Raw genomic sequence first — 27815 nt, 5'->3', positions numbered from 1 at the left:
ACTGCAGGGTTCCAGCCAGCCAGGGGCTGCCAACCTGACTTCCACCTGCCCAACAACTGCCCTGCAGCATCCCAGCTGGACCAGAACTTCTCCAGAGCTTTCCTCTAGCCCAGCACTGCTCCAGATGGAGTCTACCAGACTAGAGCCCTCTGCTGGCAATTCTACAAGCCCAAAACTCTTCCTCATGCACCACAGAGGCCTCTCAGGACCTTTCAGCAACCCAACATTTCCTCACAAGACTTCCACTGTGCCCAGGGCTTCCTTCAGGCTGCCACAAGCTCAGCAGTGGATCTGACTCCTGACAGCAGGCCTGAAGCTCCCCACAGCACTTCCATTAGCTCACCGAGGGCCATGATGGATTCCAACAGGCCCAGACATTCTTCCTTCCTTTCCATTGCACCTGGGCAACTGAGAAAGAAGTGCCCAGACACCCAAAGAACCACACCCTTCCAAGCCCCTTTCCTCACCCCATGGCCACCCCAGAGGGACCTATCCCCACACAGCTCTGCTGCTAGGCCAGGCATGAGCCAGACTGGACCAGGCTCTGCCAGTGCCCAAACAGAAGCAGCAGTGGCCAAGAGGTCACCACCCATGGCTGACAGCAAAAGCCACCTCCAAGGGACAGGGACATCATCCTGCACAACCTGGCCACCAGCACAAGACACTCAGCAGCCTGCCAGCTGCCTCAGTGCCTGCCAGCAGGGCAGAGCCTTCCAGAAAGCCTTCCATTAGCCACCACTGGCCCTGCTGCATTCCAGGAGGCTTCAGACTTCCCACAGGACTTCCACTGCACCAGTAGTGGCCCTCTGCAATTTCAGCTCCCCCAGGGCTTCTATCAGGCAGACCTAAACCTCCCTATAGGATTCCCATTGGGTCACCAGTGGCCATGATGCCTTCCAACAGCAATTCTACTGCCCCACCTGTGCCCTGCACTCATTGCTCTCATCCTGCTGCAGCAGGCTCAAAGATTAACTACTCTTTAGCTCAACCTGCTGCCTCAGGAGAGAAGGTTCTTGGCACTCTTGGCACTCCCCAGGCTCCTCAAAGCTCCTGAACACTCCAAGAAATCTCTGCACACCTCTGGCTGCTGGAAAGCCTCAGAGCAGCCACAGATCAGCAGGCATCCAGCAGGAACACTGCTGAGCTAGGGAGAAGGCCTTGGGAAGCCCCAGGCCTGCTGGAAAGCACCAGAGCCACTTACCACAAATCTGAGAGAAGCTTTCCAGGGGGTTCCAAAGACATCCCTGAGATGTGCCCTACACTCTACAAAGATCCCCAAAGTCAAGCCTAGAATCCTCCAGACACCCCCCCCCAACCCCCAACCCCTAACATCCCCTGGCACCCCTAAAAAAAACCCTCTGTGATGTCCCTGAGACTACTCTCAGCAAGAGACTCTTAAGACTCCTCCAAGAACCTCTCTTTGACCTCCCCAATCTGGGAACAGGCCTCCAGACCCTAGGGAACAAATGCCCGCAACATTTGGGCACTGTGGGCAGCAAGGGCTAAAATAAAAGCCAAAAGACAGGATTTGGGTCACTGTGGGCTTTTATTGACACACCTGGGCACGGGGCAGGAGGGGCTTTACCCCAGGAACACACAAAGCATAGGGGGAAAGAACCAGACAAATCCCTGCACAGCTCAGCCCAGCTCCAACAGCAGCTCTGGCTGTGCTGACTCAGCACTGCCATGATTCTCAGCAGCACTGATTGGTGCTCAACAGGGCAGGAGGTGTTGGTTCCTGCTGGAGCCCCCAGCCTCTGAGAAATGCATCTGGAAAAGAGGAGATTTTGGTTCAATCTGCTGGAAAGGCCTTCTCAGGGTGAGGGTGCAATAACCCCCACAGACCCGGGCTGGGACTATTTGTGCTTGCCCTGCAGCATGGCTTGGTCGCCAGTGTGGGTACAGTGGTGGGAAGTGAGAGTGTGTCTGCGGGTGAAGCTCTTGCCACAGTCAGAGCAGGTGAAGGCTTCTCACCACTGTGGACACGACGGTGCTGGGTCAGGGCAGAGCTACAGGTGAAGCTCTTGCCGCAGTGTGCTAGTTTGAAGCAAGCTGGAATGTTTTGGTAAAAGAACTAGATAATGGGCTGTGAAAAATGAAAACAATGGTGATGTCAGCTTCTCTCACAGTCACGCTGAGAGTTCTGGGAAGAAGAAGAAAACATTTGATAGCATTCTCCATTTTGTCTCTCACTTTGCTTCTGGGCTTTGACGAAGCTGCATCTCATTAACCTTGCTGCCACTTACCTTGCTCCCTAACCTCTTGGCTGCACCTCTCTTCTTTCTGAGAACTGGGGTAAGGTTGAGAGGGCAAGGGGAGGTGTTGGGGTGGTTTGAGAGCCCCTCCTGGGGACTCAGGTTTCTGGGAGGGGAGTTGTGCTTCTGTATTGTTTATCCTTTGTATATTTCTGTATATAACTGTATATATTGTGAATAGCTGCTTGTATATTTGCTGCTGTAAAACAAATAGCTTCATTTATATTCCTGGAGTCCCTTCTGAGTTAGCTGGGGAAAATACAAAGTGGGGGGGGGGGGGGCAGGTAAGAGCCTAAACCATCACACGCAGTCAGAGCAGCTGAAGGGCTTCTCACTGCTGTGGACACGATGGTGCTTGGTGAGGGCAGAGCTGCAGGTGAAGCTCTTGCTGCAGTCAGAGCAGGTGAAGGGCTTCTCACCGCTGTGGACACGACGGTGCTGGGTGAGGTGATAGCTCCGGGTGAAGGTCTTGCCACAGTCCCTGCAGCTGTAGGGTTTCTCACTGCTGTGGATGAGTCTGTGCTGGATCAACTGTGAGCTCGTGGTGAAGCTCTTGCTGCACTCTGCACAGGGGTACAGGTGCTCTCTGGTGTGCGTGCGGCGGTGGATGGTGAGAGTGGAGCTGCGTTTGAAGGTCTTCCCACAGTCCCCACAGCTGAAGGACTTCTCAGTGGTGTGCACACTGCCGTGCTGGGTGAGGGCAGACTTGTGAGTGAAACTCTTGCTGCAGTCAGCACAGCTGAAGGGCTTCTCGCCCGTGTGGATTCGGCGGTGGACAATGAGGTGTGAGTGCTGTGTGAATCTCATGTCACAGTCAGCACAGCTGAAGGGCTTCTCGCCCGTGTGACTTCGGCGGTGGACAATGAGGCTGGAGCGCCTCATGAATCTCCTGTCACAGTCAGCACAGCTGAAGGGCTTCTCGCCCGTGTGGGTTCGGCGGTGTCTAGTGAGGGTTGAGCGCCTCATGAATCTCTTGTCACAGTCAGCACAGCTGAAGGGCTTCTCGCCCGTGTGGGTTCGGCGGTGGACAATGAGGTTGGAGCGCTCTGTGAATCTCCTGTCACAGTCAGCACAGCTGAAGGGTTTCTCGCCCGTGTGGATTCGGCGGTGTCTAATGAGGTTGGAGCGCTCTGTGAATCTCCTGTCACAGTCAGCACAGCTGAAGGGCTTCTCGCCCGTGTCGCTTCGGCGGTGTTCAATCAACCTGTAGTGCCCTTTGAAGCTCTGCCCACACTCAGGACACTGAGGAAGCTGCTTGACTGGCATAGAGGGGGCTGAGAGCAACTCAATCTCTTCTTCATATTCCTCCTCCTCATCATGGTCATCTTCACCCTGAACATCATCCTCATACTCAACATCATCACAGTCATCATTCCCCTCATTATCATTCTCTGTCTTGAGATCTTTCTCCTCATTCTTCAGGCTGCACTTGGTCTGCTCCATCTTACTCTCTGGGCACTGATTCTCCTCCCAGCTCTTGTCTAGGTCCTTCTCTGAGGCCATGTTAGTGGAGCACGAGGTCACTGCTCTTACCTAGGGAAAATGGAAGCACCTGACCTTAGCACCTCAAACCTTGACATCCTGCCTGGGACAATACAGCTTCTGACACCTCCCAACAACCAACATTCAGCTGAGGCAAAGAATGCAGAGTGGCCCTCAAACCCTCACTTCTTTCCACACAGAGGGGGCAGATCTCCAATGCCTGTGCTGAGATCCTAGGTGCTGGTGCTGGGGGAGCGGAGACGCTCTGGTCCTTACAAAGTGATCCCAGCCCCTTGTTTGCCAGCCCTGGGCTGTTGGCAGGAAGGTTTCTGCTCCAGGCCCTGCTCTTCAATCCCTCCTGCTGCAGACAAGAGGCAGCAATGCTCACCCAGGAAGACCAAACAACCTCCAACCCTCTCCCGCCCACACTGCACATCCCAGACCCAAACACAACCTCCTCCCAAACAACTGACTCCAACCTGCCTGGGGGGCCCCCAGACTCCTACAGCAGAGGATGTCCCTCACAGCCCCAGTGGCAGTGAAATGTGGGGGGCAGGAGGCTCTGCAGGGGGTTGGGATGTACCACATGGATCAACAACAGCCTGGAGTCCTGCTGTTGGACCCCACTCTGGGTTCTTTACCTGATGGGCCCTTCCCAGGGGCAGCTCTGCAAACTCTGCTCTTTCTCAGCACAGAGGGACAGGGCTGCTGCAGAGAGGACACAGTCCCTGCCAGACACAACCAAAGGCCCCAGAAGAGAGGACTGACCTGCAAGGCATGGCTCAGCACTGCCCAGGACCATGCAGCAGAGATGGGGCTAGGAGCAACCAGCTCCCAAGACCAGCACCATGGGCACAGCAGCCAGGTAGGGCTGCTGAACAAGTGCAGACTCAGCTCCTGGCCCAGCACACAAACACCAGCAGACAGTGTTGTGGAGGGCCTGGAGGCCCGAAAGCAGGCTTATTTATGCCTGCTCTGCCTGGACATGTGTCTCTGCCCATGTCAGGGGTAATCGAGCAAATAGGATCACAACAGACTCGGGCCATAAAGTCAGTTGCCCAGGACACCTGATTGTGTAAGTCCCCACACACTCAGCTCATGAGTGCCTAGTGCTGGACCCACGTGATTCCCATAGTTGGACTCCAGGCCTGTGGGGTTTGCCTAATATGGTAAGGTTTGGCTGACAGCCAATCGGATTGGTCATTCAAGTGGCCAATGAGACCATTAACTCTTGGCCCACATTTAATAATAGGGGTGCACAGGCTCACGTGCAGTCTGCCCCACATTACTTGTGGCTCTGCCACATTGCTTGCTTGCCTCCTGCCTGCATACTTCCTTGCACCTTTATGCCTGCCTTTCTAGGACTGCCTGGTGTGCACCACTGCCACAAGCTGCCAGGAGCAGACCCACTTGTCTGCCTTCGATCAGTCTCAATAGCCAGCATTAGACCTGTGCTCAGACTGCATGGAATCCTGCCTCTGCACATGGAGCTCCTGCCTATGAATTCCCTGGACAGAGCATCCAGAAGGAGCCAGCAGCATAAGGGCAGAGACTGTAATTTCCCCTGAAGTCAGAGGATTCCAGCCTCAAAGTCCACAGGCAGAGACCCTGATGAATTGGACACTAGGCAGGGGCTGTGATGTAGCCCCGGAGGGTGATTATTGATTAATCAGAATTGTGAGAAAACACTTGAATGCCTCTGCCATAGAGCAGAAAAACAGCTTTTAGCCCACCCTTGCTGGGCAAGTAGTATATGACCCCAAGGGGCATTAAGCCCTGGGGAAAACTCTCTGTTAATAGTTTGAATGTATGCTAGTTGTTACAATAGTTAAACTTTGATATATATATTCCCATAATGTCTTCACAACAGTGTAGAACAAATATTAATATTACAGTTCAGTGGTTGAGGGTGGTGAGAGTGGAAATATTGGAATAAATATATGTTTTTTTTATAAATATGCTCTCGCATTAATTAATTTCTCCCCTTTGCCACAACTGGTGTAAGTGGCAGAATCCCCCTCCATGACACTTAATTAAATTAGAGTCAGTAATTAAAAGAGAGTATGCTAAGCACCTGAGAGCTGAACATGTTCAATAGTTAATATAACGGAATAATACAGCAAGAGTTGTTTTGTCAGTGCATGAGCTGTGATTTAAGGTTCTTTTCTTGGTTTGGGTGTCAGAGTATTTCCCAGCAGCTCCAGGGATCTGAGATTTTCTTGGTTTTCTTTGCTTTTCCTCAGTAATAATTTAAAGGTTTCGTTTCCTTTAGTTGATATATTTTTTAAGTTGATAAACAATATAGTTAAGGCCAAGAGTTTATAACAGGGATAGTATAGGATATAGGGGTAGCAGAGGATATTTTTTCTTTGTGTTTTTTTCTTCTATCAAGGTAGCATTACAGGATAAGGTTCATGTAAAAAAATTAGAGAAAGAGGGAGAGGGAAAATTCAACAATTCGTTGATTACATCACAGAGAAATTCACCCTAGAGGAGGCCAATGGATTTGTTGGCCTAGAGAATGAATGGGCTTGGGATTGTTTGATGGATATCAGCTTCTGATGTTCAGAATGTGCTAGTTTGAAGCTAGAGTGTTTTGGTGAGAAGAATTAGATTACAGGCTGTGAAAAGAGAACAATGGTGATGCCTACTTCCCTCATGGGCTTGCTGAGATGGATAAGAACAGGAATCAAAACATAGATAAGACACTACTCCTGCTGGGGAGCTCTGAGCTGCATCTCTCTAACCTCACCCTCCCTTTCTCTGACTAATCCACATTGCTTCCTAACCCCCTGGCTGAACCTCTCTTCTTCCTTGGGACTGAAGCAAGGTTTAGAGGGGTAGGGGGAAGGTGAAGGGGTGGTTGGGAGCCCCTCCTGGGGACTCAGGTTTCTGGGAGGGCTGTTGTGTTTCTGTATTACCTTTTACCTTCTCTATTTCTGTATATACCTGTACAGACTGCAAATATCTGCTTGGACATTCTGCTAAGCTGTCAATAATAAGCTTCATTCAATTTCCAGAGCCAGCTGACTCCAGTCTGGGTGGTTTCCAAAGTGTGGAGGGGCAGTGAGCCCAAATCATCACACACAAGTTTTTTGGCAGTGAGCAGAAACCTTGCTCAGATGGCTGTGCACAGAAATGTACATAAGATACGGTTGGTGTACAGGTTTTGGTCACACTTTGAGTTGGGTATTTCGTTCGACCTCTGTTATTAGGGCCAAACCCACTCACTGGCAAAGATGGGGAACAACTGTTTTGCTAGCAGTGTTTAAAGCACTGTGGGTGTTACCTGTTTGCAAAGGGCCCTGCAAAAGATGAGAAATGCTGCCTTCAGCTTAAAACAAAAACAGCAATTGTGGGAACGAGGTCTGTATGGATGGAGTCTGAGCAAGCAGTGCTGCAACACCCACAGCTCCACTTGTCAGCCGTGGATATTGTTGCACTGTAGGCACTGCAGTTACAAAGGGTGGGGAAGTGTGAATAGATTTGATCAGGATTTGCACTGGCAGTGTCCAATTTGTCAATATGGCATAGAAAGTGGCACTGTGGAACTGCATCTTGAGGCATTCCTGGGAAGACCTTTATCAGAACTGCCAGGAGCAGCAAACAGTCCTCATGGTTCATGGGCATTTGCAGCCCCACAGCATTTCACAAACGCGCTGAGCTTAACAGAAAGTCCAGAAGTAAGGTACAGGGCATAGCTTTTGTTTCATATTCTAAAGGCAGTAGCTCTTAAAAGTGGCCTTGGCAGGCTGGCAGAGAAGCTAACAAGGGTCATATTGTTCCTTCCATGAGTCCATGGAATTCCCCTCTCTTTGTTATTAAAAAACAATCAGGCAAGTGGCACTTGCTCCATGAGCTCAGGAAAATTAACAATGTGATGGAACCTATGGGGGCTTCACAACCTGCCCTCCCCTCCCCACCTATGATCCTGAGACATTGGCATTTGACTATTATTGACCTTAAGGATAGTTTTCTCAACATTCCACTGCATCCAGATGCTGCTCCTAAATTTGCTTTCTCGGTTCCAAGCATGAACATGCAAGCCCCGTGGCAAAGACAGCAGTGGGTTGTACTGCCTCAAGGGATGAAAAACAGCCCTAGGATTTGTCAGTGCTATGTGGCTAGGGCTCTCAGCAAGGTACCAATGGAAATACCTGAAGCTTTGCTATATCTTTACATGGATGATCTCCTTGTGGCAGCACAGTACCCAGAGATCATGGAGAAAGCTGTGGCCCTTGTCATGTGCACTGTTGTTAAAGCTGCTTTGTGTATTGCACCTGAAAAGGCTCAAACATTTTTATCCACCTGGGGGACTACTCATGTTACATCACAGCACTGCTTGTTCAGACTCCATCCATGTAGACCTCATTCCCACAATTCCTCTATTCCTTTTAAAATGAAGGCAGTGCTTCTCCTCTTGTGCAGGGCCCTGCACAGAAAGGTAACAAACACAGCACCTTAAACATTGCTAACAGAAACAGCTGCTCCCCATCTCTGCCAATGAGTGGCTCTGACCCTTATAACAGAGGGCCAACAAAATATCTAACTTAAAACGTGACCAAAGCCTGAGCACACAACCACATCTCAGTACACATTTCAATTTCCTGCCACAGCCATCTGAGCAAGACTTCTGCTCACTGCCAAAGCAGGCTGCACATAACAAGCTGGTAGCCAATCAAAAGACCTGTGAGCACACATAAACAAATACATGAACAGATATAAGGATGCAAACACTTTCATTCCTTAGGCTAACAAATCTCTTCGGCCTTCTCTAGGGTCAATTTCTCTGTGGGATGCAACCAGAGAATTTTCAAGTTTTCCTCTGTCTCTCTTTCTCTCTCCCTCTTTTTGTTTTGTTTTTACATTGTCCCTATCCTACAGTGTTATCTTGAGATACAGAAAAAAACAGGAAAAAATACCCTATGATATCCCTACCACAAACTCTTAGTCTTAACCACATCAATGCTAGAAATTGATAAACTAAAAATTAAAAACACTGAATCAGTACTGAGAAAAAGAACAACAAACCAAAGAAATCCAAGAGGCTGATACATTCCACAGAGCTCTCTGAAAACACTCTGGTGCCCAGGAAAAAGAAAAAACCTTAAGTCAACCATCACAAAGAGAAAATCATTAACTTACACACTTACCAAAACAACTCTTACCATAATACTCCATTACAGCAACTACCAATTACTTAACATGCCATATTTTAACTACCTAAGCCTTATCACCATCACCCTGCTAAAATGACTCCAAAACATACTGATATGCTATTACAGTTAACAGCTACTTATGATCTTATCCAGTAGGATCTAAAATCTATTACAATCAGAAGCTAAAAACATCATCAGGATTTTAGTCTGCAAAAGGCTCTCACAAATGCACTCTGTCCCTTTAAGAACGAAGTGCTGCTTCTCCACAGAAGATACACTGCCAGAAAGAAGAAAAAGAAGAAAGTGGGGGGGGAGTGGGCCCTGCTGCTCCAGCAGGCAGGGAGGTGTGCAGGTGAATCCTCTGGAGGATACACCTCCCACAGCTTCCATGGATACCACCAACAAACTGGCCCCTCCCTCGGCCTGTGACCTCGCCCCTCCATGCTCCAAACCCTCCATCTCTGCAGCTGAAAAGTGAGCTCTCTACACAGGTGGAATTGAGCCACAGGCACCTCAGGAGATGGTAGTGAAGCACTCAGCACTCCTATGGCATTCGGCTTAGCAGCAGCTACCAACACAAGCCTCTGATTAGGGTGAAATTCCAGCTGTTAGCTGCTGCCTTTGCAGTTCTTTCCCCTGTCTGCTCCTTAAGGGCACATTTACAGCCCCCTCTGGAGCCCTGGCTTCTCAGGTGCTGAACAATGGTTGGTTTGGCACAGCAAAAATAGCTTTGTAAAGTCTGACTCCCCCAAAGGACATCTCTCACAGAGACAAAGAGCTTCAGAGAAGCTTTGCAGCACTGTTTCCTCCTCACTGATCCTCCTGCAGCATCAGATTTACAGCCTGCTCCCAATGCTTACCACCCCCATAAAGCTTCTCCTGCTTTTGCCAGACCTCCACTGTTGAACAGCTGCCTTAAGTCTCTTAGATATCTCCTCCTTTGACTCCACAGCAGGAACTGCACTAAATCCCCCTCCTTCAGGGGCACCTCCCTTCTTCACACAGGCTGCATTAACGTTTTCACAGCAGCTCTTTCCCATTTCTCACCCCTAAGGATTTGTGGATCCCTGACCCTACCTCTAATGTAGGCCTGGCTCCCTTCACCAGCAGGCCAGAGCCCTGCTTCCTCCTGCCATCCGCTGCCAGACTCTTCCTCGTCCCGAGAAATCACGTCGGGGGTCACCAGGTGCCAGGTGTGCTCCTCTCTCAGAGTCCCTGCAGGGAAACCACTCTGACATCACCTCCCACCAACGTGGTGGAGAGGTCGATGCCCCTTATGGAAGCTAAGAGTGATGCTCATACAGTGGCTAATACAAGGTGTACAATTCTGACAGGTCACACAGCACAACATGGGCTGTCCACAGGCCTAGAGGCACAGCTCACCCATCGGCCCCCCTCAATCCCCCTCGTGCAGCTCAGCTACAGACAACTCAAGGTTCTTTTCTCCTGCAGCTGTGCTCCCTTGCCAGAACAACCTAACCTTACCCTTCCTGCTCTCCTTGTTTCACACTGCTCAAATCTGCCTGAACCCTGACATGCAGAGGTGCAGGACAATTCACTGCTTTCATCTCCTCAAATGCTGACAGATTCTCTTCAACATCTCTCTAGGTGCCATGGGCAGAGGCACTGAGTGCCGCCTCAGCAAGTGGGCTGACCACACCAAGCTGTGGTGTGGGACATGGACAGGCTGCAGAGCTGGGCTCAAGCCAACCTCAGGAGGTTCAACAAGACCAAGTGCAGGATCCTGCAGCTCGGACCAGGCAATGCCAAGCACCAATCCAGGCTGGGCAGTGCCAGGCTGGGAAGCAGCCCTGACAAGAGGGACTTGGGGGTGCTGCTGGAGGAGAAGCTCAACAGGAGCCAGCAGTGTGCACTTGCAGCCCAGAAAGACAAACAGAGCCACAGCTGCAGCAGAAGTGCAGCCAGCAGGGCCACAGAGGTGATTCTCCCCCTCTGCTGAGACCCCACCTGGAGTACTGCATCCAGTTCTGGAGCCCCTGGGACAAGAGGGATGTGGAGATGCTGGAGTGTGTCCAGAGCAGGGCCACGAGGATGCTCAGAGGGCTGCAGCAGCTCTGCTGTGAGCACAGACTGAAAGAGTTGGGGCTGTGCACACTGGAGAAGAGGAGGCTCCCAGGGGACCTTCTTGTGGCCTGCCAGGAGCTGAGATGGGCTACAAAAGAGCTGGGGAGGGACTTTTTAGGCTGCCAGGGAGTAACAGGACTAGGGAGGATGGAGCAGAGCTGGAGAGTCAGAGTGGAGATAAGGAAGAAGTTCTGCAGCATGAGAGTGGTGAGAGCCTGGAATGGGTTGCTCAGGGAGGGGGTTGAGGCCCCATCTTTGGAGGCGTTTAAGGCCAGGATGGATGAGGCTCTGGGCAGCTTGATCTAGGGTAGGGTGTCCCTGCCCATGGCAGGGGGTTGGCACTGGATGGTCCTTGTGGTCCCTTCCAACCCTGACTGATTCTATGAATTCCTGCACATACATTTTTCAGCTGGGCCTTGATCCTGTGCCCTTTCTGGGGGAACAAGGCCTAATTCCTACCTGACCATACCAGACCCTTCCCTCATTCACAGCACATCCATGGCCCTGCTGTCTGTGCTGCCCCACGGCCCTGGGTCCCCCACCTCTGCTGGGGTTGGAAGGGTGGAGTGGGAAACGTTGTGGCTGTGGAAGCATTCAAAGAACAGGGATGAAAGCAGGAGCTCAAAAATGGAAGGACCTGAGACTAAAGGCCAGGAGGAGCTGGAGGCCTGAAGGAAACAGCAACAGGCCAAGGGGGAAGGGTCACATATGAGGGGTGGGGAAGGACCCTGTCTCCTCCTAGCACAGGAACTGATGAAAGGGGACAGAGGGAGTGAGAGCTCAGCTGACTCCTGACATGCAGAATGGGGTAGGGTGTGTGGGCAGGAACCCCAAGGGCCTGTTTGGGCAGTGGTGGATGTCAGGAGGTGTCAGGGGACTGTCCTGAGCCAGGAAGGCTTTGCCTCTTTGTGCTTCCAGCCTCAGTTGCTGCCTCCACCCTTGCAGGTAGGAACCAGACAGAGCCACACAGCTGCTGAACTAAGCCCTCCCACCCCCTGCAGCCTTCACCCCCCATCTCTCCATCTGCACTCACTTTCTGCACTCTCAGACTCCCCAGGGCCCCAACAAGGTCCCAGGCTCAGCCACACAACCAGCATGGCACAGCAGAGGGACCTAGAGTAGAGCACCCTGCAGAAGAAGAAGGGGGAGCTCAAGTGGGCAAGCTGCAGGGGTGGCCCAGGGGAACCTCCTGAGCTTCAACAACAGCAAGTGCAGGCTCCTGCACCTGGGCTGCAACAAGCCTCACAAGCAGCACAGCCTCGAGGAGGAGCCAACAAAAAGCAGGCCTGAAGAAAAGGACTTGGGGTGCTGGGGGACAAGGAGCTGGACAGGAGCAGGCAGTGTGAGCCTGCAGCACACAAGGCCAATGGCAGCCTGGGCTGCAACAACAGCAGAGGCAGAGAGCAGACTCTGACACTGTGCTCTGCTGACAGCTCACCTGCACTGCTGCATCCAGCCCTGGAGCCCTCAACACAGCAACCACATGGACCTGATGGACAGGGTCCAGAGGAGGCCATGAGAATGATCAGGGGCCTGGAAGAGCTCAGCACTGAGGACAGGCTGAGGGAGATGAGGGTGTTCAGAAAAGAAGGCTCCAGGCAGACCTAAGAGTGACCTTCCAGGGCCTAATGGGGCTACAAGAAGGCTGCAAAGAGACTGCTCCCAAAGGCCTGCAGGGACAGCAGGAGGGCAGTAGCTGCAGAGCAGAGCAGATGGAGATTGGATGGCAGCAACAAATTCTGCACCAGGAGGCTGCTGCAACACTGCAGGGTGCCCAGGGAGGGAAGTTGAGGCCCCATCCGTGGAGGTATTCAAGGTGAGGCTCAACAGGGCTCTGGGCAGCCTGATCTAGTGCAGGATGTCCCTGCTGACTGCAGGGGCTTGGACTCAATGAGCTCTGCAGGTCCCTTCCAAACCAAACCATTCTATGGTTCCATGCTTCTAAAGGCAGCCTCCAGGGAGAGGCAGAGGAGGAAACAGAGCAGCTGCAGGAGGACTGCTTTCCTACAGGCCTGCCTTGGGCTGTGTAGCAAAGCAGCAAGGAAGGCCAAAGCCCTCTTGCAACTGAAGCTGGCAAAGGAAGGAAAACAGAACAAGAAAGGCTTCTTCAAATCCATCAGCAGGAAAAGGAAGAACAGGGAAGGTGTGGGGGCAGTGCTGGACCAGGAGGCAGCCTGAGAACTGAGGGTGCAGAGAGGACAGAGCTGCTGAATGCCTTCTGGGCTTCACTCTTTACACCTCAGGCTGAACTCTCCTATGGACTCCAGACCCTGGATGAAGGAGAGGAAGCCTGCAGGAGGGATTGCCCCCCACTGGTCAGTGCACACTGGCTTAGGGATCAGTTATACAAAATAAACATTCACAAGTTCAAGGGCCCTGATGAGATGCACCCAAGGGTGCTGAGACAACTGCCTGATGTTATTGCTCTGCCACTCTCCATCGTCATTGCCAAATCAGGGCAGACAGGAGAGGTGCCTGAGGGCTGCAGCAGAGCCAATGGCACTGCAGGCCTCAAAAAGGGCAAGAAAGAGGTTCCAGGGAACTACAGACCAGGCAGCCTCACCTCCAGCCCTGCAAAAATGATGGAGCAGCTCCTGCTGGAGGGCATCTCAAGGCACTTGGGAGAGAAGAAGCTTATCAGGAGTAGTCAGCATGGATTTATCAAGGGGCAGTCATACTTCACTAACCTCAGAGCATTCTAGGATGTCATAACTGAATGGGCAGCTGCAGGGAGAGCAGTGGATGGAGTCTGCCTTGGCCTTAGCAAGGCCTTTGACACCATCTCCCATGACATTTTAGTGAGCGAGCTGAGGCAGTGTGGGATGGAAGAGCAGGCAGTGAGGTGGGTTAGGAACTGGTTGCAAGAGAGAGTGCAGAGGGTGCTAAGCAATGGTGCTAGGTCCAGCTGGAGACTTGTGACCAGTGGTGTCCCACAGGGATCAGTGCTGGGGGCAGCCCTGGTCAACATCTTCATCAATGACACTGATGAGGGCACAGACAGACAGAGGCTGCTCAGCAAGTATGCTGCTGACACCAAGCTGGGAGGCTTGGCTGAGACAGCTGCAGGCTGTGCTGCCATCAGGAGAGACCTGGGCAGACTGAGAGCTGGGCACAGAGGAACCAGGTGAAGTTCAACAAGGACAAGGGCAGAGTCCTGCATCTGGGGAGGGATAATAAATTGCAGCAGTCCAGGCTGGGAAGTGATCTGCTGGACAGCAGCCCCAAGGAGAGGGACCTGGGGGTTCTGGTGGCTAACAAGTTACCCATGGCACAGCAATGTGCCCTGCTGGCCAAGAAGGACAATGGCATCCTGGGGTGTATTAGGCAGAGTGTGTCCAGCAGATCAAGGGAGGTTCTCCTCCACCTCTACTCTGTCCTGCTGAGACCTCATCTTGAATATTATGTTCAGTTTTGGGCTCCCCAGTTGAAGAGGGACAGGGATCTGCTGGTTAGAGCCCAAGGGAGAGCTGTGAGGATGAGGGGACAGGAGGGCATGGCTGATGAGGAGAGGCTGAGGGACCTGGGGCTGCTTAGTCTGGAGAAAAGAAGACTCAGAAGGGATTGGATAAATAAGTATCTGAAGGCTGCCAGGATGGGGGGGACAGGCTCTGCTCACTGCTCCCTGGGATAGCACAAGGAGCAATGGGTGTAAGCTGCAGCACAGGAGGCTCTGCCTCAACACAAGGGGGAACTTTACTGCAAGGGTCACAGAGCACTGCCACAGGCTGCCCAGAGAGGCTGTGGACTCTCCTTCTCAAGAGACTTTCAAGGCCTCTCTGGATGTGTTCCTCTGTGATCTGTGTCAGATACGATTGTCCTTCTCTGGCAGGGGGGATTGGACTCTTTGGGTCCCTTCCAACCCCTAACATCCTCTGAGCCTGTGACAGCCTCTGAGCCAAGGACAAGGAGGAGCAGAACAAGAAGAATGCTTAAAAAGCTTTCCAACTGCCTGGAAAAACAACCCAAATCCCTTCCCAGCTCAGCAGAAACTCACACAAATGCTTGGGCAGCTCGGAAAAGCTCTCAGCAGGGAACTCTGCAGTCACTTTCCAGGCTCACTCATGTCTTTGGCACTCTGCACAAAGGCTTCAAGAGCTTTGCAGCTGCCCTCAGCATGTCCAGCACAGCTCTGTGCCCACAGAAGGCCAGCCTGGAAGGGACCCCAAGGACCTTCTGCTCCCACCTTGCCAGCTGACATCGCACTTGCCATCAGCTGGACCAACCCCTGACAAGAGCACTCTTACAGCTGCCCTGGCCAGGGGAATCCAACACTGCCCTTGGGAGATGATTCCAGGGCCTGTGAGGCAGAAATTTTTCCTTCTGCACTGCAGCCTTCCAGTTCAGCTCAGTTCCTGCAGCAGCTACTTCACAGCTGCCCCTTGAGCATCACAAACTCTAAGGCACAGCTGCAGGCCAAAACAACTCTCCTGCAACTTCCAATCTGATAAAAGCTCCAATTTTACCTTCAAGGCAGGGGCCAAGCTCCAACCCAGCCCTAACACAGCTCTCACCCAGCTCTCCAACATTGCTTATTTACAGTTTCACTCCACTGAACTTCTGCTCAGTGTCCAGATCCAAGCATTCACAGAATTGTTTGGGCTGCAAGGGAACCCAAAGCTCAGAGAGCTCCAAACCCCTGCCATAGCCAGGGACACCTGCTACCAGACCAGGCTGCTCAAAGCCTCATCCAAACTGGCCCTCAACACCTCCAGCGCTGGGGAATCCACCACCTCCCTGGGCACCCTGTTCCAGTCGCTCAACACTCTTGCTGCAAACAAATTCTCCCTCATCTCCAACCTATGCCTCCCCTGCCACACTTCCAGGCCAGTTCCTCTCCCTTCCATCACCTGACACTGGCAAGAAGAGACCAACCTCACCTCACTGCAACCTCCTTTCAGGGACAGGGCAATCAGCTCTCCCCTCAGCCTCCTCTTCTCCACACTCAACACCCTCAGCTCCCTCAGATGCTCCTCCACAGCCCTGCCCTCCACACCCTTCCACAGCTTTCTTGTCCTTCTCTGCACCTGCTCCAGGCCCTCAACAACCTTCTTCCACTCACTGCCTCAACACTGACCCCAGCATTCACCCTGCGGCCTCATCAGGGCCCAGGACAGGGGCACAATCCTGCCCTGGACCTGCTGCCCACACCACTGCTCAGCCTTGCACACCACTGCAATTGCTGCAGCCACTTTCACCAATCATTTCCTGCCTTTGACAGCTCAGCAGGCAGCAAAGAGCACAGCTGCAATTTCTTGCTCTGCTTCTCAAGCTCCTCCAAGGAAACCTCACAACTTCTTGCAAACAAAACCACTCAGGACAGCCTGACCCCACTCCAATCAAACACTGCACTCAAATCAAAAACAAGGCCTCAGCCACAAGCACACTCTGGACATCTCATCCTGCTCTCAATGCTCCCTGCTCTTCTTCCACACACCATTTCTCCATCTCCACACCAACAGCAGCAGGGCACAGTGCTCCTGACAGCACAGGGGACAAAAGCTCTGCACAGCTATCAGCCTGCAGGCAAACAGCAAAGGCTCCACCTGACCTCACTCTCTTTGTGGGCAGGAAACCTTGAGAGGAACTGAACAGAAGCCTGAAAGCTGTCAGCAAATCTTTCTGCCTAAGGAGATGCAGCCCAACAACTCCCAGACACCCACTCTGCACATGGCTGCCTCCTGCCTGCTGCAGCAGGGAAATGCACTCAGGCTCAGCTTTAACAGCCTGTTGGGGCTTTGCCTGGGGCCTTGCTTGCTGCTCTACAGCAACTGCACCAGAAAACACTCTGCAGGCTCCCTCAGCTGGAAGCACATCAAACCCAAACACACAAATGCCTCCACACACACCACTGGAAATCCCCAGCTGGGCTCAGCCTAACATGCACAAAGAGCCTACTGCAGACAGGGCAATCTTCCTCCTGCCCACAGCTGCCAGCTCAACTCACACCTTCCTGACACAAATCACTCCACATGTGCCTGACACCCTCCCTGCAGGGCTCCAAGGCCAGGCCACATAAGGCCTCAAGCAGACTGCTCCAGTGCAAGGTTGCCCTGCCCACAAGTAGAGGATCCCTCAGGTCCCCTCCAAGCCAAACCATTCCATGACTCCAGCATCAAACACAGGACACACAACACCCACAGAAACAGGCCTCACATGGACAAGCATCTGGCAGCTCCCTTTGCACAGACCCAGACCACCACTCATGCACACCACCAGAGCACACTCCAAGAACAAAGCTCTCTCCAACACCAGTGGCTACCATCACAGCTGAAGGGACCAGCTCACACTCCTCAGCAGCTTTCAGCAACTCCCTCTTCTCCCAGTGCTGAGGACCATCCCTCCTGCCTCCATTCAACTGCCCTCAGCTCCCAGCTGCACACAGCAAGACTCAGAAGAAAGCTAAGCAGCACTGGAAAGCTCAGCACAAAACCACTGCAGCAGAGGCACTGAACACAGCATTTGACTTCTCAGCTGGGAACAAGATCTCAGCCTGCTCAGAAAGCACTCATCGACCTCTGCCTGCACACCTCACACACTCTGCAGCACAACAACAACTTTCTCAGCCTGGCACACACAGGGGAAACAAAGCCCAGCACAGGGGGGACTGTCTCTCACTCACCACCAGCACCTCTCCTACAGAGACAGGCTGAGAGAGCTGCAGCTGCTCAGCCTGCACAAAAGCAGCTCTGCGCTCTCCTTGCAGCCTGCATCTCAACTTCTCAAGGGCACTTACAGGCAGGCTGGGCAGGGACTGTGCACAAGGGCCTGTGGGGATAGGACATCAGGCAGTGCATTCCAACTGGAGCAGGGCAGAGTTAGGCTGCACAGCAGGAGCAAGTTCTGCACAAGGAGGCTGCTGACACTCTGCAACAGCCTGCCCAGGGAGGTGCTCAAGGCTCCAGCCCTGCACACAGTACACATCACAGATCATCTGCTCCTGAGCAGCCTCCTATAGCTGCACCAGGCCCTGCTCACTGCCACGAGGTGCACAAGATCACCTCTGAGGGGCACTTCCAACACGATGCCATCTGGCCAAGTCCTGCACCAAACACAAACTGCACCATCAAGCCCTGCAACAGCCTGCCCAGGCCACTGCTGCACTCCCTCACCCTGCAGCTCCTCAACAGCTCTGCAGCTCTCATGCTCAGGGACAGGCCTCAGTGCTCACCTGCCACTGCTCAACCCACCAGCTCCACTCTGCCAGCTTCAAGCCTTTGGCCACACCAAACTATGCTCTCATTCTAACAACTCCAACAGCAGCAGCAAGCTCCACAACCCTCATGCTTCACACACCAAAAACACCAACTCCAGAGATGCAGCCCAAGGCAGAGGACAGCTTTTATTGCTAGGGATTCCTGTGCCACCAGCTTGGCAAAAGCTAAACCCTTTCAGCTCTCCACTTCTGCCTGCAAGAGCACACAGAGGCTCCTCAGACCCTCTCAAAGCAGCTAAACACAAACTCTCCACACCAGGCTGGAAACCATTGGCAGTGCAAAGGCAACTCTTAGGAGCAACTGCACAGAGCACTACAACAGCAGCTGAGATACACAAGGCCAGAGTCTGCCTTGGACACCACTCTCCAACAGACCTCCTCAGCCCAAAGCTTCCCAGACATAGTCCACCTCAGACACAGTTCTCCAAACACCTTCTCAGGACAAAGCTCTCCAAAACCTCCCTCCAAATCAGGACAAACCCCAGGCCTCCATGACCCCTCCCCACCACTCCTCTCTATCTCCCCCATAACAAAACAAATTGAAGCAGCACAAAATGAGCTCAGACAAGGCCAAAGGCAGACTGCAAACCTCCTGCACAGAGCACAGATGAGGTCCACACTGCCAAGGCAGAGAGTCAGGCAGAAGAAAACTGAGAGTGCAGCCAGTTTGTAGGGGCAGTGCATGCAGGATTATGGCAACGAAATACCACAGATGACACTTCCTGGTCCACCTCCTGCACTCCCTGGCCCCAGGAGGACTGCACTTGGCAGTTGCACACAGCCCACTTCTTAAACCCAGAACAATCCCTCCAGAAGCAGCTTCACCTGGAACAAAAGGACATGAAAGGGGTTGCAAGAAAGCTGGGCAGGGACCTTGCACAAGGGCCTGGAGTGGTAGGATAATGCAGAACGGATTGAGGCTGCAAGAGGGAAGACCCAGACTGGACACTAGGAAGAAATTCCACACAGTCAGCCTGGGAACACACTGCAGCAGCCTGGCAAGGGAGGCTGGGAGTTTCCTGCTGAGAGGTCTTCAAGCCCACACTGGATGAGGCCTTCAGCAATCTGGGATGCTGGCAGGTGGCCCTGCACATGGCAGACAGTTGCAACTGGGTGACATTTAAGGGCACTTCCAGCACAAACCATTACAGCAATGCAGCCAATGGGCACAAACTGCACAGTTCAAGCTAAGCAACCCCAAATGAGCCAGGAAGGAGCAGGCTGGGGCAGTGGAAGGCATCAAACAGCTCAACCTCAGCTGCTGGACAGAGCCACAGCTCTTCACAACTCCTAAAGGCCTCTAAAGCCTCATTAACAGCTTCAAAACTCCTCCCAGTTCCTAAATACACCTCAAGATGCATTCAACTCTCTCAACAGCACTGCAGACACTTGCCTGAGTTCTGCCTTTGACAAACTCTTCCAACAGGCCTGAAAATCACCAAAACAGCTTAGAAAACTCACCAGAAGTTGTTAAAACCTTTCTGCAACTCTTCCAACTCCTTCTGTAGAGACTTCAAGGACTTTATGGGTCTCCTTAAGCCTTCCACACCCTTCAGTAAAGATGAAATAGGCTGGAAGCTGCATTGAAAATCACCAACATCTATTTAAATCTCTTGAAGGTCTCTCAAACCTCATCACAAACCTCTCAAACCTCACACGACTTCCTCAAACGGCAACAAATCCCTTCAGAGCTGATCCACAATTATTCACATCTCATTCCAACCTCTTCAGCAGCTCTCCACAAGTCACACAAAGTAATGCTCAAGAGAGACTCTCCAGGCTCATTCATCTGTTTGGCACTCTTCAAATGCACTCAGACAGGTCTCAAACTGCCCTAGAAGTCATCAACATCTCTGTACAGCTCTCACACCCCCTCACAAACTCATTCAAAAGCTCCAAAAGCCTTAGGACTTCATAAAACAACCCAAAGAGGCTTTAAAATCTCCTTTCTGATGCTTGAAGGTTTTCAGCAGCTTTATGGCACTCAAACTGCTTTGTACAAATTACTTCAACACCATCAAAACCTCTCCAAACATCACCAAAAAGGGCTGAACATGACCACAACAGCTGCAAAAGGCATTTAAAAAAAAAAAAAAAGCCTGAAACTGGACAAAAGAGCTGAAAAAATCATTTAAAAATGCCTGGAAATGTTTAAAATATCTTCAAAAAATCATTAAAAAGGCTAAAAAATATTTAAGAAAAAAATATTATAAAACAAAGCAAAAAAATCTTTGAAACATTTTAAAGGACTCAAAATAATGAAAACATCTTTGAAAAAGATCAGAAAAAAGGCCTGGAAGAGTTCATAAAAGCTTCAGAAGTCACTCAAAGTGACCAGAAAGAACCAAAATCCCCTCCAAAGCCTCACTCCAGGCCCTGCCCAACGCCTGCAAACTGATTGTGCACAGCTCTCACACAGCTTCTGCCTCTGCCACTCTCCAGCAGCCTTCACAAACCCCTCCCGAGCCTCACAACTGCCTCACAAAGCCTCACCAGCTGCTGCCAACGCCTGCAGCTGACCAAACCCTCCGCAGAAGCCCTTCCAAGCCCCTGCCACTGCCCAAACCCCCTCACCACGCACCCAAACCTCTCGCCCGGAGCCTCACACACACTCGCACCACTCTGCGCCTCCTCAGCCCCGCACACAGCCGCAACACAAAGCGCCAAAAGCTCTCCCCAGCTCCTCACAGCCTCGCACAAACTCCCCACAGCTCCACAGAACCTCCGCACAGCTCTCGCCACAACCTCCCTGCCCACACAGCCTCAGCCCCTCCCGCCCAGCCCTGCCCCTGCCCCTGCCCCGCACCACACACACCATGGCGCCGGCCCCACCCCAACGCCAACTCCCGCCCTGCCCCGCGCCGCCCCGGGGCCCTGCCACACACTTCCGCCTCCGCGCCCCCCCCCCCCCCGCCCAGCCCGCTCCTCTCACCCACGCCCGACCCACACAGCCCCAGCCCCGCTCCGCTCCCGCCGCCCTCAGCCCCTCCCGGCCCCAGCCCCGCTCCTCTCACCCACGCCCGACCCACACAGCCCCAGCCCCGCTCCGCTCCCGCCGCCCTCAGCCCCTCCCGGCCCCAGCCCCGCTCCTCTCACCCACGCCCGACCCACACAGCCCCAGCCCCGCTCCGCTCCCGCCGCCCTCAGCCCCTCCCGGTGCTACTCTCGGCTCCCCCAGGCCCCGCAGCCCCTCCCGGTGCCGCTCTCGGCTCCCCCAGGCCCCGCAGCCCCTCCCGGTGCCACTCTCGGCTCCCCCAGGCCCCGCAGCCCCTCCCGGTGCCACTCTCGGCTCCCCCAGGCCCCGCAGCCCCTCCCGGTGCCACTCTCGGCTCCCCCAGGCCCCGCAGCCCCTCCCGGTGCCACTCTCGGCTCCCCCAGGCCCCGCAGCCCCTCCCGGTGCCACTCTCGGCTCCCCCAGGCCCCGCAGCCCCTCCCGGTGCCACTCTCGGCTCCCCCAGGCCCCGCAGCCCCTCCCGGCTCCTCTCCCCCGCCACCCCTCACGCTCCCGCAGCTCTCTCACCGCAGCGCTGCCCGCGCACACCACAGCCTCTGCTCCAGCGCTCCCACGACGCTGCCCAGCACCAGCCAAAATGGCGCTCACGCCCCTGGGGCCGGAGCCCACAGCGCCCTTGGGGGCGGGGCCGCTCTGCCCACGCCTCCCATTGGCTCTGGCTGCCAGCTCTGGGCGGGGCCTTGCCGCACCTGCGCCCCCTTGCGCTCGGCGCCGGAGGGGCGGGAGGGAGCCCTGGGCTCAGGCTGCTGAGGGCGGAGGCTGTGGGGCTCGGGGGGGGCTGTGGCTCTGGGGGGTTCTGACACCTCCGGAACCTCTCTGCACAGCTCTGCAGAAGGCCCAGCACGAGGAGCAGGCACTGTGGGGCCAGGCCCAGGGGCTGAGGCAGGAGCACCCCTGGCTGCTGGCCCAGCACTGCCAGCTGCAGGCACTGGAACTGGGGGGCTGAAGCCGTGAACCCCCAGACAGCCTCCCCTGACCCCCTGTGCCCCGCCCCGGGCAGCCCACACTGGACCCTGGCACAAGCAGGAGGAGCCAAGGCCCAGCCCAAAATGCCCCCAGGAAAGCCACAACAGCAGCCTCAGACCTCCAAGTGCCTCCCTGGCACCTTCAGGTACCCCCTGGCACCCCAAAGGACCAGAGGCTCACTGGGGTGCTGAGGGCAAGCTGGGCCCCTGCCAGCCACAGCCTGTCCTGTCCTGCTGGGGCCCAGCCTGTGCCCTGCTGCCAGCCAAGACCATGTCTGCTTGTTACTATCTGTACAGGGTTAACCCTCCTGGGAGGAGTGGTCTTGAACCTGACTCCAGGGTGTCTTGACCCCTCTCAGGAGTGGGTCTGAGCACTGCCAGGTTCTTTAGTCTGCTCCCCCTTCCTGTCTGAGATCCATAAAATCTGGAGATGCTTTGAAGCTGGTAGCGAAGCAAAGTACCCAAATGAGAACTGCAACAGATCAAACCAGATCAGCATTAGACTATTTCCTAGCTCATGGAGGGGCTGTGTGGGAAATTCAACCCAACCAACTGCTGCCTGGGAACAGATGATGAAGGAAATGCTGCTAACGAGCTGGTGAAAGAGATGCAGAGAACTGCTCACGTCCCAGGACAGACCTGGAATGGAGTAAACTTAGGGAGCAGGTGGAATAACCTGGGGGCAAGGGATTGGTTTCCTGAATTGGCTTCAGTGGGAGGGGGAGTGCTGCTTGTGGTGTTAATTGTACCCTGTCCCATGCCATGTTTTGTCAGACTGATGGCAATGGTTGTGCAAGGGATGCAGGTAGCCCTTGTGCCCCATAACCCAGAAGAGAGAACCAAACCCCAGGCTGTAATGAGTGTTCAGGCCTCAAAAGAAAGGATAAAAGAGGGAGAGTTGAACTCTCTAGAGCAAGCAATGGGCAGATTTGAAGCCAAGACAGGAATCAATCTGAGCAAAAAGAAAACAGGGGACTGTGAGAAATATATCTTTGATCTGATGGATTTGTGGCAGGAGGCCACAGAGAGGGGAGAGGGGGATTTTGAGTGGAGCTGCACTCCTCCTTGCACCACCACAGAAGTGTGCACTTAGCTTAAGGAACCAGAGCAATGAAGAATTAGAAACCAGAGGTGCTGATGGGGGAGGAAAGCAGGTGAGGGAGAGAGCCTTTGGCATGAGCAGAGGAAGAGCCATACAAAGGCCACTGCTGGCTTCGAGTTCATGGAAAGGTCACTTGAGGAAGACCTCTTCCTTCACCTCTGAAGACCACCAGAGGGACCACCGTGTACAAAGAGACCTGCACTGAAGAGATACCTCCCACTCTTGGGCCTGCTGAGGAAAACCCAACCTGTTCTGAGGGTGAGCAATGGATCTGTATTAGAACAGGATCTAAAGAGAGGAGATTGGACACAAGCAGTGTGCGTTAGGGCAGAGCAGAGCCTCCCTGTGCACCCAGGCCTGTGCAGTGCTTGGGTCCTGGGACTCTAGTAACAGCCTTATTTGGCATGGGCGTGGGTTTAGGCCTTTTATTTGTGACACTGCTGACTCCCATCTTGCTTCCCCAGCCAGCTCTCACCCTGACATCTCCACTCCTTCCCTCAGGGCTCTCCACCCTCGCTGGAGTTGCCTTGGTGCTCACAGCTGGGCATGGGCTGCCCACACTCCTGGCTCCCCTCTTGCACCACAGCTCTACCCTCTGAGTGACATTTCTCTGTCCTCAGCCCCAGGCTGACCCTTCCAAGCTGCACTTCCTGAAGCCTTCCTTCTCTGCCCACAGCCAAGCAAAGCTCCAGCAGCTCAAAGCAGCCTTGAGGCAGCAGCAGAGCACTCCTGAGCCTGCAGCTTCCAGAGAGAGCCTCCAAAGCCCATCCTGGTAGATCTTCTCTGCAACCTCTCCAGTTCCTCCTCCTGCCTCCAGACCAAGGAAGCACACAGCAGACATCACCAATGCAGATGTGGCCACAGCTGTGCTGAGTGCAGGGGAGGACAACCCCCATGTCTGGGTGGCCACACTCCTGCTGCCACAGCCCAGCTGCACTTGGCCTTCTTCACTGCCTGCAGTGGTCCCTGCCAGAGCCTGCAGTGCCTTTTGACTGGGGACAGCACAGAGCAGAACCTCCAGCTCCAAACCAATACCCAAGGCCCCTCCCTGCTGCTCCCTCTCGGTTTCTGCAGTAGCCACTGCCAAGGCCTGTGCCTGCTGCTGTTCCCTCAGGCACTCAGGGGGCAGGGAGGTGACAACCCAGCCCCAAGCCTCTTCCTGCAGGGGCCACCAGGTGCTTAGGGGCAGGACTCACACAAGTGCCTTGCTCACCTCAGGCCTTCTGCTGCCTGTTGGGGACACTGGCAGCTGGCAGCCCAAAAGCACAGAGCCCAGGCAGGAGTCAGGGCTGCCCTTCAGCTGCTGCAGCAAGAAGAGACCTCCCAGTCCCTTTGCTGCCCTCTTCCTGCTGCTGCCCTCTCAGCTCCTGAGGCAGCAGTGACCTCCCAGCCCCTGCACAGCCTTGTGCCTGCTGCTGGCCCTGAGATGCTGAGGCACAGCTCAGCTCCCCATGGCATTGCCACCCATCTCCTGCTGGTGTCCATCAGCTGCTCAGCCACAGGCCACCTCCTGCTCCACTTGCAAGGCCATGTGGCTGCTCTGGGAGCTGACAGCCTCTGGCCTGTGGCAGGAGCCAAGCAGAGTCAGTCAGAGGTGGGAGGTGTGCAGGTGAGAGCACAGAGCAAAGGAAGGATAGTTAGATCTGAGGTGTTCAGGAAAGGGCTGAGGCCTCAGAGCTGCCTTTGAGGTCTGGGTCTCAGGCCAAGGCTGAGGAGAGGCTTTGGTGTCCTGCTGATAGTGCTGGGCAGGGCTCAGGTGAGGGCCAGCTCTGAGGGGCAGGGGTTGGGTTTGGGCTGGGCTGAGGGCAGGGGTTAAGACCAAGGAGTCGATGCCAGGTGTAAAGGCTGGGGCCAGGGTGAGCAATGGGGGCAGAGTCAGAGGCAGGAGTGTTTTGGGGAGAAGCTGAGTGTTAAGGGGTGAGGTGAGGGATGGGCTCAGGTCTTTTGGCTTATAGCAGGAGCCTAAAGGCTGGGGAGGATCAAGGATTAGGGGTAGGGTTTGGTGACAGTGGCTGGAGAGAGTGTGAGGGGCCCAAGGTGTATTGGGTGGGATCAGGGAATCCAGTTTGTAAGGGGCTGGGGACAAGGCTGTATGGGGAAGGTGTCCAAGGATGCAGACTGTAGTGGGAGAGAGGCCAGGCTGTGCTGAGAGAGGCTAAAGCAATCCAGTTTGGACTGGGAAGGAACTCAGCCTGTCCCAGGAGGAGGCAGCTGGACCTAGTTTGGACTGGGACAAGTGCCAGTATCTAGCAGAAGCAGATCAGAGGATGCAGCTGGCACTGGGCTCTATGAGGCAGAGCCAAGTGATGCTGCCAGTGCTGGGAGTGAGCCCCTTCTGTCCTGGAGTGGGCTGCCATAGCAGTTGGTAGTGGTAGAGCCAAATGCAAAGTGGGAAGGGGAAAAGCAAAGCAGCTTGCACTGGCACATGGCCCAGTGTGGGCTAGGAGGGGATCAGCAGCTGTGATTTGTGCTAGCAAAGGTGCAGAGTGAAGTGGGATGGTGCTGAGGGGTGCAGGCTGTGGGAATGCAGAATGCAGAATCATAGAATCAAGCAGGTTGGAAGAGACCTCCAAGATCATCCAGTCCAACCTAGCACCCAGCCCTATCCAGTGCCAGACCATGGCACTAAGTGCCTCATGCAGCTTCCTAAACACCTACAGGTACAATGACTCCACCACCTCCCTGGGCAGCCCATTCCAATGCCAATCACTCTCTCTGCCAACAACTTCCTCCTAACATCCAGCCTAGACTTTCCCTGGCACAACTTGAGACTGTGTCCCCTTGTTCTATTGCTGATTGCCTGGGAGAAGAGGCCACCCCCCACCTGGCCACAATGTCCCTTCAGGTAGTTGTAGACAGTAATAAGATCACCCCTGAGCCTCCTCTTCTCCAGGCTGCACAACCCCAGCTCCCACAGCCTCTCCTCATAGGGTTTGTGCTCCAGGCCCCTCACCAGCTTTGTTGCCCTTCTCTGGACACCTTCCAGCACCTCAACATTTCTATTGAATTGAGGGGCCCAGAAGTGGACACAGTACTCAAGGTGTGGCCTGAGCAGTGTTGAGTACAGGGGAAGAATAACCTCCCTTGTCCTACAGCCCACACTGCTCCTGATGCAGGCCAGGAGTTGTGGGGTGCAGGTGCAGGACTGCTGTGGGAATGGAGTGAAGAGAAGTGACAACAGGCAGGTCCTTGTAATAACAGACCTTGGTTCTCACCTGCAGCTGGCCACCTTATCTCACAAGAGGTAGATAAAGGACCTCGCTAACGAGGATAACAAGGCATGGACTCATGCAGATGTGGTGGGTCATGCCTGACTGATTGTGCTAATGTGTAGGCCTGTGCTCTGCTGGCTGAGTGTATAAATTCAGGCTGCAGTGATCAATAAATGGCTTCTGCATAGTTCAAATTGAATCACTCTGAATCCTCAGGCGGCTGCCCCAAACCATACTGGTCTATGGGCTTGTTTGCTGCTGTCCTGCCGGCAAGGGGAAATAGCAGGCAGAGTGGCCTGCAACATCTGGCACCCATCCCTGGAGGGGCTTAAGGCCAGGATGGATGAGGCTGTGGATAGACAGAGCTACGGTGGGGTGTCCCTGACCATGGCAGGGGGGTTAGCACTGGATGGTCCTTGTGGCCCCTTCCAACCCTGACTAATTCTATGATTTCCTGCACATACATTTCTCAGCTGGGCCCTGATCCTGTGCCCTTTTGGGGGGGACAAGGCCTAATTACATTGGTGTAAGACTGGTGTCTCTCCCTCTCCCACACGGCCTAGAAGAGAGGCCAACTCAACACTCTAGTGCCCAATTTTCTATGCTGTCTTGACAAACTCGGCACTGCCAGTGCAGATTCTGTTCAAATCTATTTACACTCCTCTACCCTTGTAACTGCAGTGCCTACAGAGTAACAATATCCACAGCTGACAAGAGGTCAGGTGACTCCTGACATGCAGAATGGGGTGGGGTGTGTGGGCAGGAACCCCAAGGGCCAGCTTTGGCAGTGGTGGATGTCAGAAGGTGTCAGGGGACTGTCCTGAGCCAGAAAGGCTTTGCCTCTTTGTGCTTCCAGCCTCAGTTGCTGCCTCCACCCTTGCAGGTAGGAACCAGACAGAGCCACACAGCTGATGAACTAAGCCCTCCCACCCCCTGCAGCCTTCACCCTCCATCTCTCCATCTGCACTCACTTTCTGCCCTCTCAGACTCCCCAGGGCCCCAACAAGGTCCCAGGCTCAGCCACACAACCAGCATGGCACAGCAGAGGGACCTAGAATAGAGCACCCTGCAGAAGAAGAAGGGGGAGCTCAAGTGGGCAAGCTGCAAGGGTGGCCCAGGGGAACCTCCTGAGCTTCAACAACAGCAAGTGCAGGCTCCTGCACCTGGGCTGCAACAAGCCTCACAAGCAGCACAGCCTCGAGGAGGAGCCAACAAAAAGCAGGCTTGAGGAAAAGGACTTGGGGTGCTGGGGGACAAGGAGCTGGACAGGAGCAGGCAGTGTGAGCCTGCAGCACACAAGGCCAATGGCAGCCTGGGCTGCAACAACAG

General features: G+C 54.1%; 2 protein-coding genes across 2 annotated transcripts in view; one reads left to right on the top strand and one right to left on the bottom strand.

The window, feature by feature from the left end:
* LOC135174397 (zinc finger protein 271-like) overlaps positions 1 to 27815 on the top strand; it is a 217439-nt gene that overhangs the window by 159215 nt on the left and 30409 nt on the right. The window lies entirely within an intron of this gene.
* On the bottom strand, positions 1763 to 21927 carry LOC135174399 (zinc finger protein 501-like). Its single transcript, XM_064141678.1, has 2 exons — positions 21715 to 21927; positions 1763 to 3788 (listed from the first exon to the last, which is right to left on the bottom strand). The coding sequence occupies exon 2, from the start codon at positions 3756 to 3758 to the stop codon at positions 2556 to 2558; it is 1203 nt and encodes a 400-aa protein (XP_063997748.1). The 5' UTR covers positions 3759 to 3788; positions 21715 to 21927; the 3' UTR covers positions 1763 to 2555.

Source organism: Pogoniulus pusillus, unplaced genomic scaffold (genome assembly GCF_015220805.1).
Source record: "Pogoniulus pusillus isolate bPogPus1 unplaced genomic scaffold, bPogPus1.pri scaffold_63_arrow_ctg1, whole genome shotgun sequence".
NCBI classification, from domain to species: domain Eukaryota; kingdom Metazoa; phylum Chordata; class Aves; order Piciformes; family Lybiidae; genus Pogoniulus; species Pogoniulus pusillus.
This window is presented reverse-complemented; position numbering and strand designations above follow the sequence as displayed.